Source organism: Phasianus colchicus, chromosome 9 (assembly GCF_987193195.1).
Source record: "Phasianus colchicus chromosome 9, bPhaCol1.hap1.1, whole genome shotgun sequence".
Lineage (NCBI taxonomy): Eukaryota > Metazoa > Chordata > Aves > Galliformes > Phasianidae > Phasianus > Phasianus colchicus.
The window spans coordinates 11,502,131-11,520,733 of NC_143444.1; the positions used below are offsets into that span (position 1 = coordinate 11,502,131).

General features: G+C 38.3%; 1 protein-coding gene across 4 annotated transcripts in view; it reads left to right on the top strand.

Annotated features, from left to right (window-relative positions):
• NEK7 (NIMA related kinase 7) overlaps window positions 1–18,603 on the top strand; it is a 62,404-nt gene that overhangs the window by 33,472 nt on the left and 10,329 nt on the right. For all 4 annotated transcript variants that reach the window (XM_090146150.1, XM_031595809.2, XM_031595811.2 and 1 more), the window contains 3 exons: window positions 5,265–5,373; window positions 7,607–7,714; window positions 15,970–16,064. In XM_090146150.1, coding sequence (XP_090002276.1) covers window positions 5,265–5,373; window positions 7,607–7,714; window positions 15,970–16,064 — 312 coding nt within the window. The remainder of the gene's footprint in view (window positions 1–5,264; window positions 5,374–7,606; window positions 7,715–15,969; window positions 16,065–18,603) is intronic.

The following is an 18,603-nucleotide window of genomic DNA, read 5'->3' on the forward strand; positions in this document are numbered from 1 at the left end:
AATGCTGCAGCTTCTTGGTTGTCTTTTTTTTGTTTGTTTGCGTGAGCAATAATGTTAGGTAGAGCACAGTGATTATAGATAGACTGTAAGGAAACGTGAAATTAATCTTTGGAAAGGATTGGATGAGTACAAATATGGGTTTGTAGTGATTTTTGTCCAAACTCGCAAGGGAATTTAATCAGGAATCATATTAGCAGTCCAATTAATAGATGATTAGCATGAAAATATACAGTAGAAGTGGAAATATCTGAATTTTGATACGTGTTTTTTTTTTTTTTTTTTAAGTTCTTGTCCTCATTTTAACTGTATTTGAAAGGAGAATGTGTTTGAGAAGTTGTTTCTATCTCAGTTGTGTGGGTTTTCATGTTTGATATTGTTATTTCTTTGAGAGGAAGGACCTGTCTAGTCTGGCATTCTGGTGAACAGAGCAGATAGTTGCTTTTGGAACGCTGCTTTCCTGCTAGAACCATGTGACCTTTTAAACAGAAAATAACTGAGGTAGAAACTCAATTTCTAGAAAGACAAGACTCTCAGGAGCGTGTAGATGTTTGAATCAATCTTCACCCTTGTATTGTGACCCAGCTAGCCCTAGCCAGTTCTGATTTGTCCATTGTACTTACACAGTGAGATTCCTGCCCGTACTTCTGGAATTACCTGTCTCAGCTGCCCAGATGCCACTTCCACTGTTCTCAGGCAGGTGGCATTGTGTCCAGGTGGCCAAAAAGGCTGATGACATCCTGGCCTGCATCAGAACTAGTGGGGCCAGCAAGCCTAGGGAAGTGATTGCCCCTTGTGTGTGGCACAGGTGAGGACTGCACCTTGAATGTATTGTTCATGTTTGAGTCCCTAAAATCAAGAAGGATATTGAGATGCTAAAACATAGGCTCATTAAGATTGGAAAAGACCACTACGATCGTTTAGTTAAACCATCAGCCTATCACCACCATGCCCACTAAATCATATTACTCAGTGCCTCAGAGTGCTAGAGCACAAACGAGTCGAGAAACTGGCAAAGGGACTAGAAAACAAAGATTAGGTGCAACTGAGAGAACTGGGGCTAGGGGAGGCCTAATCATTGCCTACAGCTGCCTGGCAGCAGGTTGCAGCAAGAAGGGTGTTAGTCCCTTTTCTCAAATGAGAAGTGACAGGATATGAGAAAATAGTTGCAAGTTGCAATGGAGGAGGCTTAGATTGGATGTGAGGAAGAAATTCTTCATGGAGAGGATGTTCAAGCATTGGCACCAATAAAGTGGTGGAGTTGCTGTTCCTGGAGGTATGTAAGAGATCTGTGGATGCGATACTAAAGGACATGGTTCAGTGGTGGCACTTGCTGAGTCAGGTTGGTGGTTGGATGTGATGATCTTGAAGGTCTTTTCCAACCCAGATGATTCTAAATTTTAGGAGAATCTTTAGGAATCACAAGCAGAAATTGCTAAGAACTCTAGCCTAGAGCATGCACAGCAGAAGAGCGGTGAATGGTCTTGGAGACTAGTTTCACAGTAATTGAGGGGCAGAACACTTTTTAACACTGACTTGATGAAAACTGTTCACACTATCAGTTTATTGTCTTTTTACAATACATGTTCACAAGCCTCTTGATTTCTAGTTCAGTCTAATTGGGTTCTAGAACCCTCCTGTTTAGTGAGGTCTGAAGCAACCTAAATCACACCTTTAAAATTCTCTGACACACTAACATCAGAACTGAATACTTTTTCCAAAGTATGGCTGCTGATATGTAAGCATACCTGAAATCTGCACTTATGTTGAAGTCATCTGTTCTCACTTGTCTTTGTTCATCTGCAGGAAGTTCTTAATTTTCTTACAAAAACCAAACATAGTCGAGCACACTTCCTTAAGGATTATTCTCTGAACTGCCCTCACTGAGCCTAGATAGGACCATTTGCTACTTGCTGTTACTTTAGCTTCTGGAATATGACCTTTATAGGATCATCAGATCATCATTAGAAACTCAGTATAATGTACTTCCACGCTTTTGTACTGACTTTAAATTTTTATTCCCCTTCTATGCTTTGCTTATTTTTTTTCTTTGTCTGGAAGAAACTGAATGGCATACGCTGTTTATGTGCAAAGTAGCTATATTTAGCTGGAAACATTTGGGAGTATTCTTTTTTTCTTTTAGCAGTTTGTTAGGGAAAACCTAGAGAGTTCCATTTTTCCCATGATGAAACTGCTCAATAAGACTGTTTAAAAATAAAAAAAAATAAAAAAAATGGGAGAGAGTGGGGTGGAGTGGCATGGGAATGTGACTAAGAGAAACTGCTGATGTAAATGCCTACATTAAAGCTAAAGGTATTTGAGAACAAATCTATGACCAGAAAAAAATAATCCTGTTTTATGAAATGACTGTATTGTGGGTTTATCTCTACAAACACTGTAGAGATAGAGAAACCTTGTAAGTAGTTCAGTGTGATTCTGTTCTCAAACATATAGATACGGGCTGTAGCTTTTGAAATGAGAAATTCTTACTGGGAGGCAGTCTGCTGCCTGAGTGTGCCTGCGTTCTCTATTGACTCTATTTCTAAAACAGATGCTTGCAGCAGAGCCCAGGGTTTTGGTGCACATGCACCAGCAGTTCTCTTTTCTCCCTGTCTCTGCTATATTGAGAATGGTCTTTCACCTCAAAGGTTTTAGGTTTTGTTTTTTTGCTTATTTTTGTGTCACACCCTATAAGGTCAGCGGTTGGAGAGGCAGCAGGGCTGCGCTCTGAACCTTAGGTACGACAGAAGGCAGCATAGTAAACTGTTGATGGTAAGAGCGCTTCTTGAAGGCTTTGTGTCAGGCAAGGTATGTTCTGCTGAGGTGAAATTTGGGCAGGTGACAGCAGTGTGCATGCTGTGAAGGGAAAAGTTCAGGTTTATTTGCGTATTTGGACCTTAGACTTAGGGAATGATAGCACTGGGCTGTAAGCTAGTTTTAATAGTGAACTGCTTATGGTGCTGCTGTGCTCAGCTGCAGTGAAGGATGTTAATCCTTGCTGATGTGTCTTCTGCATTTTTGACTTCCCCATACAGAATGGCCAAGCACGCAACTATTAGAACTGTTTATCATTTCATAAAGTTTTCTAAATAAAGGAGAGCAAAGGATCTTACTTAGACTACAGATAGCACGTGCAATAAATTTCATTATGCTGTTTGGTATAAATATACTTAAATTTGACCACGTATTCCATTGATCTATGTTCCGTGTTAGAAGGTGAAGTTCCAAGCAACAGTGAGATTCTTTTTCCTTGCTCTGTTTCCTGGAGATATACAGTGTGTTTCAGTTGCTAGTTTTGCAAAATGTGTGTTCTTCATAGTAGAGTCTTTACACCAATGTTCAGTCAGTTTATCTTAAAGGCACGGGGTTATTTTTCAATAAAAGTGAAGATGGCTTTTTCTTCTTGTTGTTCAACATTGTGGGTATCTTATATTGATAAAGGCTCAGTCTACAGGGCTAATAAGTTACTATTATCAGTGCTTTCAGAAAGAGAAGTTATTATGATTGTACAGGATTTTAAGTTCTTCTGTAGGATGAGACTGCATCTTAATAACTTAATGCACAACAGCACTGTGGGAATGGAAGCGGGTGATTTGGTGTACAGTCAGCTACAGCGTTACAGTTGGTGGTTGAGTACAGCTGCTTGTCCTGAAAGCCATCAGTATATTCTTTTTTTTTTTTTTAAGTACGTAGATATGGAAATCCATAATGGAAGATCTTTCCGTTTCAGTCATGTTGTGAATAGTGTTTCATCACTGCTTTTACTTAGGTTTCAGTTAAAATAAATAAATAAAATGGGAATGTTTAAATGAAATACCTAGTTATAATTATGGTAATTTCAGAATGCATTTTAAATCAAGGAACTGTGCTTTCATGTGCATACACTTACATGTATTGTGTACGTGTTTTTAAATGAAAAGAAACCTGGTCTCCATCTTCCTGTTGACATCAAACAATCTTCTGATATGCAAATCCTGCAATGGGGAGAACAGATACACAGGGTTTGTTTGGATTCAGTCCAAGACTGCGAAAATTATATTTAAACAAGTGATTTATATTCTTTGCCTCATTTAAATGAAAATGCATTTTGAAATAATCCCTGTAACTAGCACCACTTTGGTGAAATGTTGTGATCCTTTGTACGACTGATGCATTTTACAACAGCTACTTTAGAAACGTTTTTCTTGTACTCCTGCCCGTCTCCGTAACGTGCAGATGCGGCTGTCAGCTTCTCAGTGGCACATTCTAACATCGTATATGAAAATATTTTTATTTTCCCAGGGTAATAAACGTTTGTCGTATCAACTTAGGGCGTGTGCGATTGTGACGTGTGTGTATACATGCTATTCAAGTACGTGCGAGTGTTTCAATTTCTGTGGAAGTTAACTAATGCCGTTTGTATATTTTCTTTGTCTGCTTACAATCTGTTAGAATAAGGATTCTGTTGAAAAACTGACAAAGCGAGCAACAGTTTATCAGTCTTCTCACCTTTAGCTGCAGAAATTACAATGACCAAACTTGCATGAGGTAGAGCTGGCTGAATTCCAGGTTTTCAGTAGGCGTTTTTGGAGGTCTGTATTATTTCAGTTGCTGAGCATTATATTTGAAGATGTGTGTGGCAGAGCATAATTGCACTTCCCATAAGTTCTAGCGGGCTGTTGAACTGTTACCAATTACTGGTGATGGTGGTTCATACGGGATGGGAAACATTTGAACAAGAGTTGGATTGCAGTGAAATTTTCAGAAATGATTGGTGTTCCTTTAAACTTCTGCAGTAGATAACCTCATTTGCTCTAATGTGATCTTTCTGTGATTGTTTGCCACCGTTATTTTTCTGCCGTTTGAAGGACACAGAAATAGAAGTTGGTGTGAGGGAGTATTTCATTCAGGACGTTCAGTGCACCTACCTTTGCATCAGACCTTTGTTCTGTGGTCACTTAATCAGCACTGGGCTGTCCTGATCACATTTCATTCTGCACTGAGAATTGTTGCATGCCACACAAATAGTGTTATTAACAGGTCCTGTGGAGGGCTGGGGGAATAGCAGTTTCATTCTGCTGATTACAGTTATATGTGTTTGCTGATTCTAAACGCGTGGATTGATGAAAGATGCTAAATACTGAGGGAAAAATCGTTCAGTAAACCTTTTAAATTGCTCTCGTAGCCTCTTGTGCTTGATTTTTAGATAAAGGATTTTATGCTTTTTTTTGTTCAACTGCTGTATGCAAGTCTTAAATTTTGATATTCTCTATCTTTTTTTCTTTAAGCATTTTAAGAAACAGAAGAGGTTGATTCCTGAAAGAACCGTTTGGAAGTACTTTGTTCAGCTTTGCAGTGCATTGGAACATATGCATTCTCGTCGTGTTATGCATAGAGGTAATACAGGATCAAAGATTTGTCTTAACTAAGCCTTTTACAGTGTGGGGAATTAAGCTGGTTCTACACAAGTTACACCAAATAAAGTCACAATGGAATCATCTTCAGCAGCTGACACAATGTATGTTTTTGTAATGTTTTGTAAGGAACGGCCAAGTGTGACAGAAGTCATGCATTTACTTGGCTGTGGTAGGCATTTGTTTGCAGCAGCAGCGTGTGATACTCTGCGTTCAAAATCTGTGCTAGTTCTGTAACTAATGGAAACCTTGCTGCTGCTGCCTCTTCCCTTGCTCAGTTCATTTTCCTGGCTCATGTTATCTGTCCTCCTCTGTTTGCCCGTCCTCTCTACGTATACTTACCTGCATTCTCAAACAACTATTCATCCTTTCTTTTCACCTTTTCCACCTTTCTTTTTTCCTTGGAAAGGTATTTACCTCCTGCTGTGCATCCTTCCAGTGATGTATTGGCCTTTCTTCCTTACCTGCTGGATTACGTGCAGGCACGAGCGTTTTTCCCTTCTCTATTCCTCTCTGCTCTTCCTGGTCTCTGTGTCAAGTAGTGTGTCCCAGCAGCCCCTGTACTTGTCAGCTATCCCTGTCAGGTTCTTAATCACTTTTACCCATTGTAAGCCTCTTGATGGCTGTCTGTCTCCTCTCTATGTTGTCTTCATTTTGCTTTCTAACTGCATGTCAGAGAAAACAAATTGTGTAGCAGCTTCTCAGATGTACATTTTTTTTTTTTCTTTGCCTTGGAAGTCCTTCTGTCTGTGACATACAAGTTGTGTATGGACTTGAGGTGAAATTACAAGTCCTTACTTGGTGCCTTCCTTCTCCTGGGATGCAGAGAGCTGCCTAAAAGCCCTGTCCCTCTATCACTGCTGAGCTGCGTCACTTGCAGCCAAAGCTGCTGTACCTTTTAGCAAGATGAACTTAGATGCACAGGACCCCCCTCCCCAAATGGCTTTCCCTTGTGGTTCTGCTGTTCTTCCCTGTGCATTTGTATGGTTATCTGCAAGTGCAAATTTTACGGAGGGGGATGTAAAGCTGTAGATTCTTTCTGTAAGTTACAGCTGTCTTTCTCTAATGCTTTTATGACTAAAATAGTTCAGTTTATTTCAGCTCAAAATGAAAGAGTTCCTTAAACTGAAATACTACCTCTAGATTTTCTTGTGAATCTATAGATAATTATATATAAAAGCCAAGGACCGTCAAAAATGTTTTTAACTTGAGCTGATGTCTGTGTTGACCTGTTTTGCCTACCATGGTTTAAAGTCCTGAAAACTAGGTCAGGGAGTATAACAAAATTTCTTGTCTTCCTTTCTAAATCTTAGTACTTTACCACCTTAGAAACTCGGAGTGCTGGCATTTGAAGGGTTATTAACAGTCACTTTAACCAAGCCTATATCTTGTGCAAACTGTGGTGTCTTCACACTTCTATGATTTTAAGTTGTGAGCTGCAGTGTGTTGTGCCTATGAGCCAATGAGCTCGGTAAGAGCTAGGGACACTTGCCAAACAAGCATGGGGCTGGCTTATTTAGAAGCCTGACAGGGTAGTTGTTTAGTTAAAAATCATAGAATAAAAATCTTCGCTCTCGTCTCTAGAGGATTAGATGAAAACTTAAAGAGAATATTGCTTGTAAAAAATAACTGTCTGGGGAATACATCATTATTTTTCTTTGTTTCTACTTGATTAGCCCAATTCCAATGAAGAGTTCAAATAAACATTCTCCAGAGTGTATCTTTTTATTTTTTTTATTTATTGTTAATGCTGGCTGTTTAAAGTATCAGTGAATTCCCTCATTCAGTTAAATAACATCTTGCTGCTGCAGATAATCTGATCGGTGGAAGTGACAAAAAATGTTATTTACTGTTCACAGAAACATTTTCTTCTGTGATTTTGAGCAGAACGAGAGTTTTTATGGTTCTAATGGAGTTCATTGTGTAAAGTTTACATAACTTACCTGTGTATGTTTCTGTAGTTATCAGGTGGGTTGTATTATTGTTTGTTTTGGACTTTAATATTTTTCATTTTCTTAAATGTTTTGCTTGTGTGCTGTTTGGACAACTAAAATGATTATTGTGAAATTTGGAATAAGAGATTGAATTTTTCTGAGCAGCACTGTCAAATAGCACTGTCTATACTGAAAGATGTCATTCAGCTTATTATTGATAGAGTGATAGCTTTTTCTGCTACTTCATAGTATTAAAGTTCTATTTGTATTTATTTATTTCAGATATAAAGCCAGCTAATGTGTTCATTACAGCTACGGGAGTAGTAAAGCTTGGAGATCTCGGTCTTGGCCGATTTTTCAGTTCCAAAACCACAGCTGCTCATTCTTTAGGTAAGCTTTTCTGAGGGGCAGATGGAGAAAAGGTGGATTTTGACATGGTGTAAATACTATGGCCATTCATTTGAGGGGAGAAAAAAAAGTGTTAGATGCAGCTAATGCTATCTAAAAAACTAGGATGGGCAGAGATGTTAAATACAGGAAAGCTGTAACACTGAGGTGCTGTCGTTTTCAAGCAAACAGTTATTTGTATTTGTTTTTCCTTGAATCATGTAATGAACACTTCTGTCTTGAAACAAGTCTGCATTTCAGTAGCATTTTTTTTAGAAATGATAGGAAAAAACAAAATCAATAATACTGATGTGTTTTTTTGATTTGAATGAACTTAATCTACAACTAGAATGTGGTAATTGCTTATGCTTCTATATTGTATGGATAGCACTGAAGGCATGTTGATGATGTGATTGGAAAGATCAGAAAGAGGAGCACCTGCTAACTTAAATATAAATAAAAATATGTAATAGATCAACTTCCAAATGACTGTAGAAATTGACTGAACATTTACTGATCAGCTTGGAAAAAAGTCCAGTGCATAATGACTTCTTATTTTCTTATCCTTACAAACTTAAGAATGACACATGGAAAGGCTATTATTCTAATTTTTACGGGTACTGTATGTTGTTATTTTTGTTAGGGTAATTCTTAAATATTTTAAGATGGGGTTCCTCAATTTATGCTAAATAAGTTGAGAAGAGTGCTGAATTGAGCTTTATGAACTATAATGATTTTTGAAAGGGAGAAATTAAATTTTTATGGATATCCAAAAGGTTTCTGAAATGCGAGATTTATTCTTTGTGTTGTGTACACACACACACACACACACACACACACACACACACACACACTCACCCTCAAACAAACACTCCAGTATATTTTCCAAGCAAAAATTTAATTGAAGTTGTTGTATCTTTTGAGTAATGTATGAGAGCATTTGGAGTCTGAAGTGACTTCAGAGAAAAAAATCTTTGACAGTTACTTTAAATACAGTGAATGAACAAGTGACAGAATCTAAGAGGTTTCCTTAATTTAAGATCCTGTTCTCTTCTGGAGTAGCAGCATCTTTTTAGGTTTAACGTTTACAGTCTGTTTATGTAGTTTTGTATCATCTTTAGCTTTTTGTCCCTGTGCTGCCTGCTTAGTGATTGCTGAATTCTGCCTTGGACGCTGACTGCAAAGGGTGTGAAATGAACACAGGAAGAGCAGCGCTATGGGTGGTAATGTCTAAAATTGTTTCCTGATCATTTTAAAGGACATGGAGGCAGACAGAGGACCTTAGCAGCAGTGGAATATGGATAGGTAAAATCAAATCAGATGCATCTGAATGAGATTTTTTAACGAAGGTGATTATTCAGTCTTTAGGCTTTTGGTTATTTTTGTTTCACAAAAGTGTATGATGAGGCAGGTATCTGTTCTTGGCTTCCTTAAATTTTAGTTAATAATTGCAGTCTCTGTTTTAAGTCCCCACTTAAAATTGTTTTTAGGCCCCACAAAAAATTGTTTGTTCAGATCGATCATTCTAATTAGACTATGAAATACAATTTCTTTAATTAAAATGGACCATATTTATTTTCATCTCTTAATTGAATAATATTCAACTAGTCCAAGTTACCAATAGAATACGGAAAAAGGAGGATTGATGTTCACCATGTTTGTACCACATCTGAGATGGGGGTGATGCTTATGTTAACAATCGTAATTGTTTTGGAAAGGAATTTTTAGAAAAGGTATTTCCTACTTGCCCATCTCCCAGAAGGTCTTTGGGCATGCTTTTATGCCTTCCAGTGTTTCTCTGCATGGTGTGTTATATTGTTGTAGTTCAAACAAGGTGTAAATACTTCTGAAGTGAAGCTTTAACAAATGTGCCATCTTGCATTAATTGGAGAAGAGGTAAAGAGGCAAAGAAGAAGCATTGAAGACAGGAAGCGTGTTTGGGTTTCGCATAAAAGTTCAAATCCAACACTGAGGATTTTACATGAATCTGTGGCACAGTGAATGATGGAGAAAGTGCTGCTGCTGTTTGTGCTACTCTGACAGGTTGGTGGCTGTCTCTGGCTGCAGTTCTTATTTGTCATAGTTTGACTCCTTCTACTGCCTGTTAATGAAACAGGGCATTAAGAGCAGCATGAAGAGGGAACTGCTTCTGTACTGCATTTGCAGGCACCTGAAAATCCGAATTGAGGTAGACTTCGGTGTGAGGATAGGAGTGCTAGACTTGTGCTGAGGCAGAAGTCAGGAAGTTAAGGAGGAGCCATCTGCTTCAACCGTGGCTTATTTTGCCCTGTTGCAGGGGAGTGGTTACAAAGAAGAGGTTGTTTAAAAAAAAACAAACAAAAAACCCACAACAATCTGAAACCACCCAAATATGTTAAAACTCATCTCTTATAAATACAGGATCCATTGATACAGAGAGGGAGCTGGGAGAAACAAGCAAACAACAACAAAAGCCATTGTTTCCTAATGTTGTGTTCTGCCTCTTGGTAGAGGAACTGATGTGTTTACCTTTTTTCCCCATCTCTTTTCCCATTTTCCCCCTCATTATGAGCCACTATAAGAATTTAGCCTAGAAGAAAGGTTTTGTTGAGCTGCTAACTTAGGTTACAGTGGATACAGTCACGCAGTGATTTATAATGTCACTTAGAGAGACTGTTCTTTCAGATTATTTTCTCATGCACTTTCTGATGCTGTTTTTTCTGAAACGTCTTCCAAAGCTGCATCTTTTTATGGTTCCATAAACCATTGGTGCACAGAAAATAGTGAATTACAAACATGTGTAGCACTTCATACTTGTTTACAGGCTTTATAAAAATTTCAGTAGCAAACTAGACTCGGGCTTTCAGAAATAAAGAAATGTACTAAAATTTTCATTAGCTACAGCTTCTAACTGCTAATTATGAATAATACTGGTTAATTAAAATACTTGCTGATAACCTATTTGATTCAAATGAAGAAAAAATAAAACCTGAACTGGACAGTGTTTGTCAGTGTTCTTAACTCTTTCTGCACAGCCTACCAAAACAGTCTGTTATGGCTTGTGTGTACCTTATTAATAATAAAAATAATAAAAATCTTTCCTATGAAAATGCCAAGGAAATGAAGACGTTTAGTGTTGTTGATTTGTTATGAGCTTGACAAGTTCTTTAGCTTCAGAAATCATTACATGGAAAAGTAGTGTCAGGAAGAGAATCCAAATAAGAAAGAAACATACATTAAGTCATGTCCTCATACCTTTCTCTATGATTGTGGGTTTTTGTTGTGGTTTTCTTTTGTGGCTGAATGCTAGGCCTTATGCTCTTTGAAATGGCAATCCTCATGCCAGTTCATGGAATTACTTGGGAAATGTGACTTTTAATTTTGTTAAGCTTTCAGTGGATCTAAAAATAGTCCATATTTCAGTGTTTCACCTTAGGAAAAAAAAAATAAATCAGTTCTCTGGTGTGTTTGTGTTAGATGGCTGCACGGTATGCTGTCACTACTGCCATGATGTGAATGCCTTCTTGCAGGGCAGAGCAACAGATGTGTAATCCTCTTCACATTGTTGAAGGCAAATCATCATTTGTATTGCATTCTGGTGATTCATCGGTGGTTTGGCAACTTGTCATTTCTGTAGTACCTGTGTCAATAGCACAGAACTATGTAGGTCGCTCTGAAAGTACTTCATATTTATGGCTGTCCCACTGCTGAAACTCACCACTCACTGCTCTCACATCCCCTTTGGTCTCCAGACGTTCAGCAATTGTCAGTGAATGCTGATGGGTTCCCTGTGTGGAATTCAGTGGCACACCTTTTCTTCATAAGCACTTCCATGTCGGGCACCATTTTGTCAGACTGCTTCTCTGCTGCCATCTTCACACTGCAACAATCTGTAATGGAATATTGGTGAGAAGATCTGACCTCTATTGCCATGCCACCAATGTGGGTCAGTATAATAAAAGAGGAGGCATTACTTTTGGATCAGCCCTTGTGTCATATGAGAAATTTAATTGTGAACTCGTGCAAGATATTGGGAATAAAAAACAACACCATACCAACTGCCTTGTAAAAATATTAGGAACTATTCTTATATATGGGTCTCTAACTCAGCAGAGGGATCAAAGCCTACTGAGGTGGTGGCATGCAGCACCATTTAGCTGTGAAGCTCACTTTCATATTCTCAGCCACACTGTTCTGACAACTTGCACCATCATTGTGCAGGAGCACTAGCAGGGGACAGCTCCAGCTGAAGCATCACGTTAAGGAGCTGTATTAAAACAGCCCTTATTATATGTACAAAAACCTGAGGTTTCCTACTGTAATCTGAAAGCTGAAGATGAGTTGTTATGAATTTGTAGTTCTGCATTATAAAATAATCCAGTAACTATGGATTGATTTCTATAGTTGGATTATTTGCATAATATAGGTAGGTTGCAAAACTACGTTGGATTAGTGCCCTGTTTTAGACCTCATGTCTGTAGTTGAAAAAGAGCTTATCGCTTAAAAGCCTACTTTATCTATGTTTAAAGAAGAAAGAAAAAGAATGTATTATAAAATGCCTGTGATTTCCAGGACATAAAGTTTTTCATAAACCTTATGTTTTGATTACTTAAATTAGGTTTTTTCTGCCCATTCAACTGAAGTCTTGTTTTGCAGTTCTGTCAAATCACTGCAGTAACTCTTATGGTTTTCAGCCCCCTTCCTGAAATCAGGTATGTTCTCCAATGAGCAAAATTTCATTATTAAGGATAACAGAGCTCATCTAATGAACATCTTGTGAATCAGCCACTACATTGCATTGTATAAATAATATTAGCGTGTGCTGGACAGATTTTTCTCCCAGTTAGAGTTTGATAGCATTTGAAGTCAGTTGCTGTATTTGCTTCACCTCCTCAATGCATTTATTTTTTTCAATGAACACAGTCTCCTTTAACTGAGATGTTAGAATCAAGCATTTATGCAGGTGATAAGATGGACTGTTTGTTATAACTCCCCTTTTCATAAATGTTTATTTGCCTCTGATCGCTCATATCCTACTCCCTTGTCCCTCACAACCACTATTTCCATTATGTCTGTTCCCCATATCAATAACAGTAGGCTTACATCAAGAAACATTTCTTCAAATCTGCAGCATCTTTAATGGCAGGGAGCAGCAGGGTCTGAGGAAGCAGTTTGTCTGGTCATTTCCAAGATGACATTTAAAGCCTGTAGTTTACTTGAGATGCAGAAATGCAGTAAACAGAGTATATAAGTTACAGGGTTTTTTTTTTGTTGTTTGTTTGTTTTTTTTTTTTTGGAAGCATCTACACCTCACTGTGTTACCTCTTCTTTTTCTGTCTGTGATCCCTCTTGTTTCTTCAGATCACTAAAGAAAATTATGTCTTTACTGTATTATGATGTTGTATTTTACTTAACAGAAAAAAAACCAAACCCACAACAATGATTGAGGAAGGAAAAATAGCATGTAATGAAATGAAGCGGTCGCTTGCACTTCGTACTCAGATTGCTCACTGTTCTGAGGCATTGTAATGCCTTCAGTAATTCCTGACTGTCAGAGTAACGAATCTTTTGTGCCATGTTCTCTTGAAAACAGTTCACAAGTCGTAATGATGTCTAGATCTTCAGGTTGTTTTTGTGGTTTCAGCAGCTACATAACTGTGATTTCTATTCCTTTCACTTGTTGGTCATTGGGGGCTTCAGGTTGTGTTGCAGTTAAGGTGTTACACTAGGCTAAACGCTGTAAAATGATAGCATTTGTTCAGCCTTTTCACTATCATCAATCTTTCACAGTCAGATCAGACCCCTAATGTATCAGCAGGCTTCCCAGAGCTACTGGTTAAAATTACCTTTGCTTTTGGTAAGCTCTGAACCTTCAAACCTCCGTGTTTTCAGCTGCCCCCTGTGGATTGTGTGAAGCCTCTTTCTGGCACATTACTCACTGCCAGTTCCTGGCTGATGGCTCAGCGCAAGGAAGGCACTACTTCTGTAACCAGTTAAGAACCAGATTACTGTTACATTTGTTCTTTATTGGAGGAATTCTGCCAGGAAAGCATCTGAATACACTAAATTGTGCATTAATTAATAGGTGCAGAATGCAGCTAAAAATTTTCAAAGGTGCCCAAGCTTACAAGTCCCTGGAGGAAGAAAAGCAAGGTTTCCAGGGAGGAGTACAGTACGGACTGCAAAGCTGTGAAAGCTGTATCAAGCCAAATGCGATTTAATTAGTTTCCAGTTTAAAGGTAGCTGTCATTAAACATCTCTTAAACTCCCATTGCTGATACTCTGGAATAGCTGAGTGCTTTGTTTTGCTTTTAGATGCTCTGGAGCTATATTAGTGTTGCAAACCATCCATCCCAATGCTGTTCTTTCAGGGGGAGAATGCCATCTCTCTAGGCTGTTTGCCTGTGGATAAATGCCAAAATCCCCGGAGAGTGGATGGTTTTGCAGCACTCCATCAGTTTGAATTGCCATTCCCCATTCTTGTTTTAAGCTCTTGATGTCCCTTGGTCTCAGCCAGCAGCTGTGCAGCTTGGCCTCGCCAATGCAGAACTTGGGGCTGCAATACCCCTGCTCTCCTGGGACTTGCATCCTCTCCTTATAAGGTTTATGGAGCCAAGTCAGCGCTAGGGTGCAGTGCGTGAGCTCTGTCTTTGTGCTGCAAAATCTCGGTGCCTCTTTCACCAGTGTGCTATGAGGAATGTCAGTTGAAGTTGCAGGTTTCCAGCAGCAGCAGCCAGGGCTGTGGGAAGATGGCTTTGCATTTCCCAGGCTGAGCTGGGGAAAGTTGTTTGTTTGCTCTTTAGTTTTCCTACTCTGTTTCCCCTGAGAAAGTGTAGTATGCTTTGAGATGTCAGCCTTTATAAACAGTAGGATGTGTTGTCAAAACCTTATTCTTTTGGAAATGTTTAGAATAAAATTATTAATTCTGATTAAAGCTCTAGTCAGATCATTCAGATTTCGAGCTATTACAGATTCATTACGTCTCATTCACGTAGAGTTAAATTCTGACTAGATGAGGCTAATTCAGAAACTCGAAAAGATCGGAATCCTCATAATGTGTGTTAAATAGAACAGTGTGAGGTTATAGCATTTGTTTCTGTAGGTTGCAGTAAGAGTGTTGATGTTAATTGCTGGCTGGGTTGCCAGGTGGTAAATTGGGAAATTTGTCAATTTGTACCGAGTTCACTTGTATTTCATCATCAAGATTTGGTGCCTATGGAAATATTCCACAGAAGATTAAAACCTGTGTAGCTGTATTCTTTTTGCTTTTAGAGAGTAGTTTTTTGGAGAGGGATATAGGGAGAATGTTTAGAGACGGTGCATGAAAGCTGCCACCCAGATGATTTGTCACAACTTCTTAAAAATTATTTTTGTATTCATCTGTCATGTAGGAACCCAGAGCTCAAATTTTGAGTATTTTTTTGAGAACTGAAACATTTGTCAGCATTTCTGTTTTTCAGGCAGCTTGTGGCACAGCTGGGTAGGGGCTGATGAAAATCGGGGGGAGAGCTGTCCTGCAGCATCTAATGGAGACGTGCTCTGAGTGTGAGGAAATGCTGCTTTTCAAGAGCAGCCCGTGTGCCCCTGTGGCCCACAGCTCTGAGGCAGGATTATGCCAGGGCAGCCACGGGTTGGGGAGATGGAAATGCCTTGCAGAGCATACATCTGTGGCAGGTGGCCAAGTTGCTCCTCAGCCCCTCGGCTTCTCCTGGCTCCCAGGTTTTCCAGCCTTTCTCTTTGGGATGCTGGAGGTCTGGATTTCAGGGCTCGGTTTCAGATATTCAAGTTAAGCTGTGCTTATTGGTTTCAAAAGCAGCCTTTTCTGATTTATATATTCTCAAAAGGAAAAAAAAAAAAAAAAAAAAAAATCGAAGCCAATGGAAGAGAATTTCTAGCTGCTCTCATTTCTAGCCAGCGCCGGGGCTCGAGGGGAGCAAGGCAGGGAGGTGTGTGTGCTGTGCATCTTCCTGCGAGGAAATCCTCACTCTGGAAACTTTCCGTGCTTCTTTAAAAGTATAACTTGTAAGTGTTCTGCAACTGAACAATTCCGAGAATTAGATATCTACAGTGAAAGTAAAGCTCCATTGGATGAAATTCTAGTCTAATTTGTGGGTATTTCCACCAAACTAAAGAGTTGTAAGTATGAGCTGAAATTCACGTGTACTAAAATGAAAACTGTGAAAGATAATTAAAAAAACCAAGTACTTTCTCAATCAGGAAAACTATTTACTGTTATATAACAATTTTTTTTTCAAAAATATTTGTGGTTTTTATTGCAGTTGGTACACCTTATTATATGTCTCCGGAGAGAATACATGAAAATGGTTACAACTTCAAATCTGACATCTGGTCTCTGGGCTGCCTGCTGTATGAGGTAATACTGACAATAGCGTGAACGTAATAATGCTTTCCCCCCGGCACCCTTCCCCAGTATACTGAAATCGTTGTAAGATCTATTTTCTTGCTGCTGAGAAAAGTATATAGTATTCTAGAAAAGATGTTTGTCAGCTCTTAAATATCTACCTTAATGAGAATTCTTATGGTAACTTGCACATATGAAATACTAGATTTGTGTATGATTAGAGACTGTCCATTTACTGGGCTCACTATGAAGATTTTTTTAGCCATTTCTTTGGGCATAACTGAAGGGTTAAGAAGTGAATAACAACAAGCAGATGTAAAAATTCTTTTAGATGCTTTCAGTGGCCTGTGTGGATTTTATGGTCTGGGTAATAATGCTTTGAATAATAGTAGGATTGACTTAACTATGCGACTAATGCTTTTGAAAACTAACGTAATTTTTTTTTAATGATTTGAAACCTAAGTAAAGAAATGAAAAATCACATAGGCTGCTATAGTTATCTCTGCTAACTTAATTAACTTTGGAGTTACTTTTGCTGTGCAAAAATCAGTGTTTTTTCTACTGCTTCTTCCCATATAGCTAAACCAGAAGTATGGGGTAACTTCTCCACTAATACAGTTGAGGTTGGTGGGTGACACTGCCATAATTATAAATGGTGTTTTATTCATTACCTTCTGGGGAAAGGAATACATGGGGCAAATGCAAATAGAGGCAAAGAAAAGTGTGAAGAACAGGTAGGCTTCTAAGGCAACTACGTTTTCAGAGTTCTTGCATATCATTTGTTAATCAGAAGGGCAAATAGCAGTTCTGAAGAGTTTACAGACCCATGTGTAGCTGTTGCCTGTAAATCTCTGAGACGATCTGCAAGAGTTAAGTGTCACACTTGCTCAAGTATTGGTGAGTTAAAATCAGATACATAACTCCATGTTCAGGTTCCCCAGCACTGACCGTGGCAACTGCCATTTTCGTGTTCCACTTCATACACTTGCACAAGTAAGAAGACTAAAGGTAGCACAGAAGTGAATGAGGATTTTTTAGTTACAGGTTTTTCCCCTGTAACTAAATGTTGTGGTTTTTTTTAGTCTGGAAAGAAGTGAAAACCTCAGGGAATAAATTACATACAATAAGCATGTTTTAAGATTATTATTTTCTTCTACATTTTATGAAATTTTGTGGATCTGCTGGACAGAAATCAGTACTCATTTTCTGAAGTTTCTTTTTATTTTTCCCAGATAGCTTATTCGATGCTGGATAGACCATGTTAAAAACCTGTGTAAAAATGAATTTGTTCTTTGATCTAGAGAATAATTTCAAAATAGTTAAATATCTTAATTTTATTTGCTAGCTCAACATTTCAGATACCTTTCTGTTTTTATTTTTTGATGTTGCATCAGGGTGACGTTTATGGTGGCATGGTACTTTTTTCTTTAAGAATGGAACAGTTAGGATTCTTATAGTTGATAGGTATTGTGTAATTATAACATACAGCAATATCTGATACTACAGATCTTTATTATGTTTTTTTAATTTTGGGGGGATATATTTATCCTGTTTAGTTCTACAGTACCCCAGATTTTATTTTGTTTTGATGTTTCTCACTGAGGTGTAGTTTAGAAATTCAGGTATACTAATCTCAATATATGCTTAATTTTTTATTATTTAAAAGAAGTTGCTTAAGGTTCTTCAGTCACGCACGGTCTAATACATAGGATGTGTTATCAGTTTCTTTTTGCAGTGCACGTTATATCTACTGCTTGCATTTTAACATGTTCTATTGATTTTGCTATGTGCTCTGGATTTTCTCTAGCTTAATTGGGGAAAAGCTGTGGCATGTTTATCACCTGAATAAATGCTTAATTGCTGATAAACTCTCTTCATTTATGTTTTCATTTGAGATTAGGCTGATTTGCTAGAACGTGTAATTTTTTTTTTTTAAAAGCATTATTTCTAACCCACGTAACAGTACGTTATTCAATGCTAGCTGTGGGAGTGCTAAAAAGTATTTTTTAGACTGAATTTTAGAGCCCCTGGTAGTTCTGAAACCTCAAAAACAACTACCACTTGAGTTTTAATTGATATGCAACAAAGTAGACTTTACTAATTAAAATCAAGATGCTGTGCTTTTGCTACATGGACCTTTACATGGAAAAGTAGGTTTTACACATTTCCTTTTATTGTTCAGCGTAGCAATTGCATCCTTACAGGGTTGTAGGTTGGTGGCTTACAGTTCAAAAAAAAAAAAAAAAAAAAAAGAGGGAGGAAAAAAAAAAAAAGAGAGGAGAGAGAGCTGCCACCAGCCCTGAAGACAGACAGTGGGCTTTCATCCCTCAGACACCCCCAGAATACTAATCAGGAAAGTCAGACCCTGGAGGTCAGGGAGCAAGTCAATCATTCTAGCGATCGTCTCAGTGTGGAGGATCAAATTAGCCTGAAAAATTCAGCTGCTGGGAGGAGAGGGCGAGCAGCTGTCAGGGGCAGCAGCGAGATGCACTAATGAACCAGATGAATAGTGCAAAAGCTTGAAAATAAAAACAGGACAGTTGACATTTTT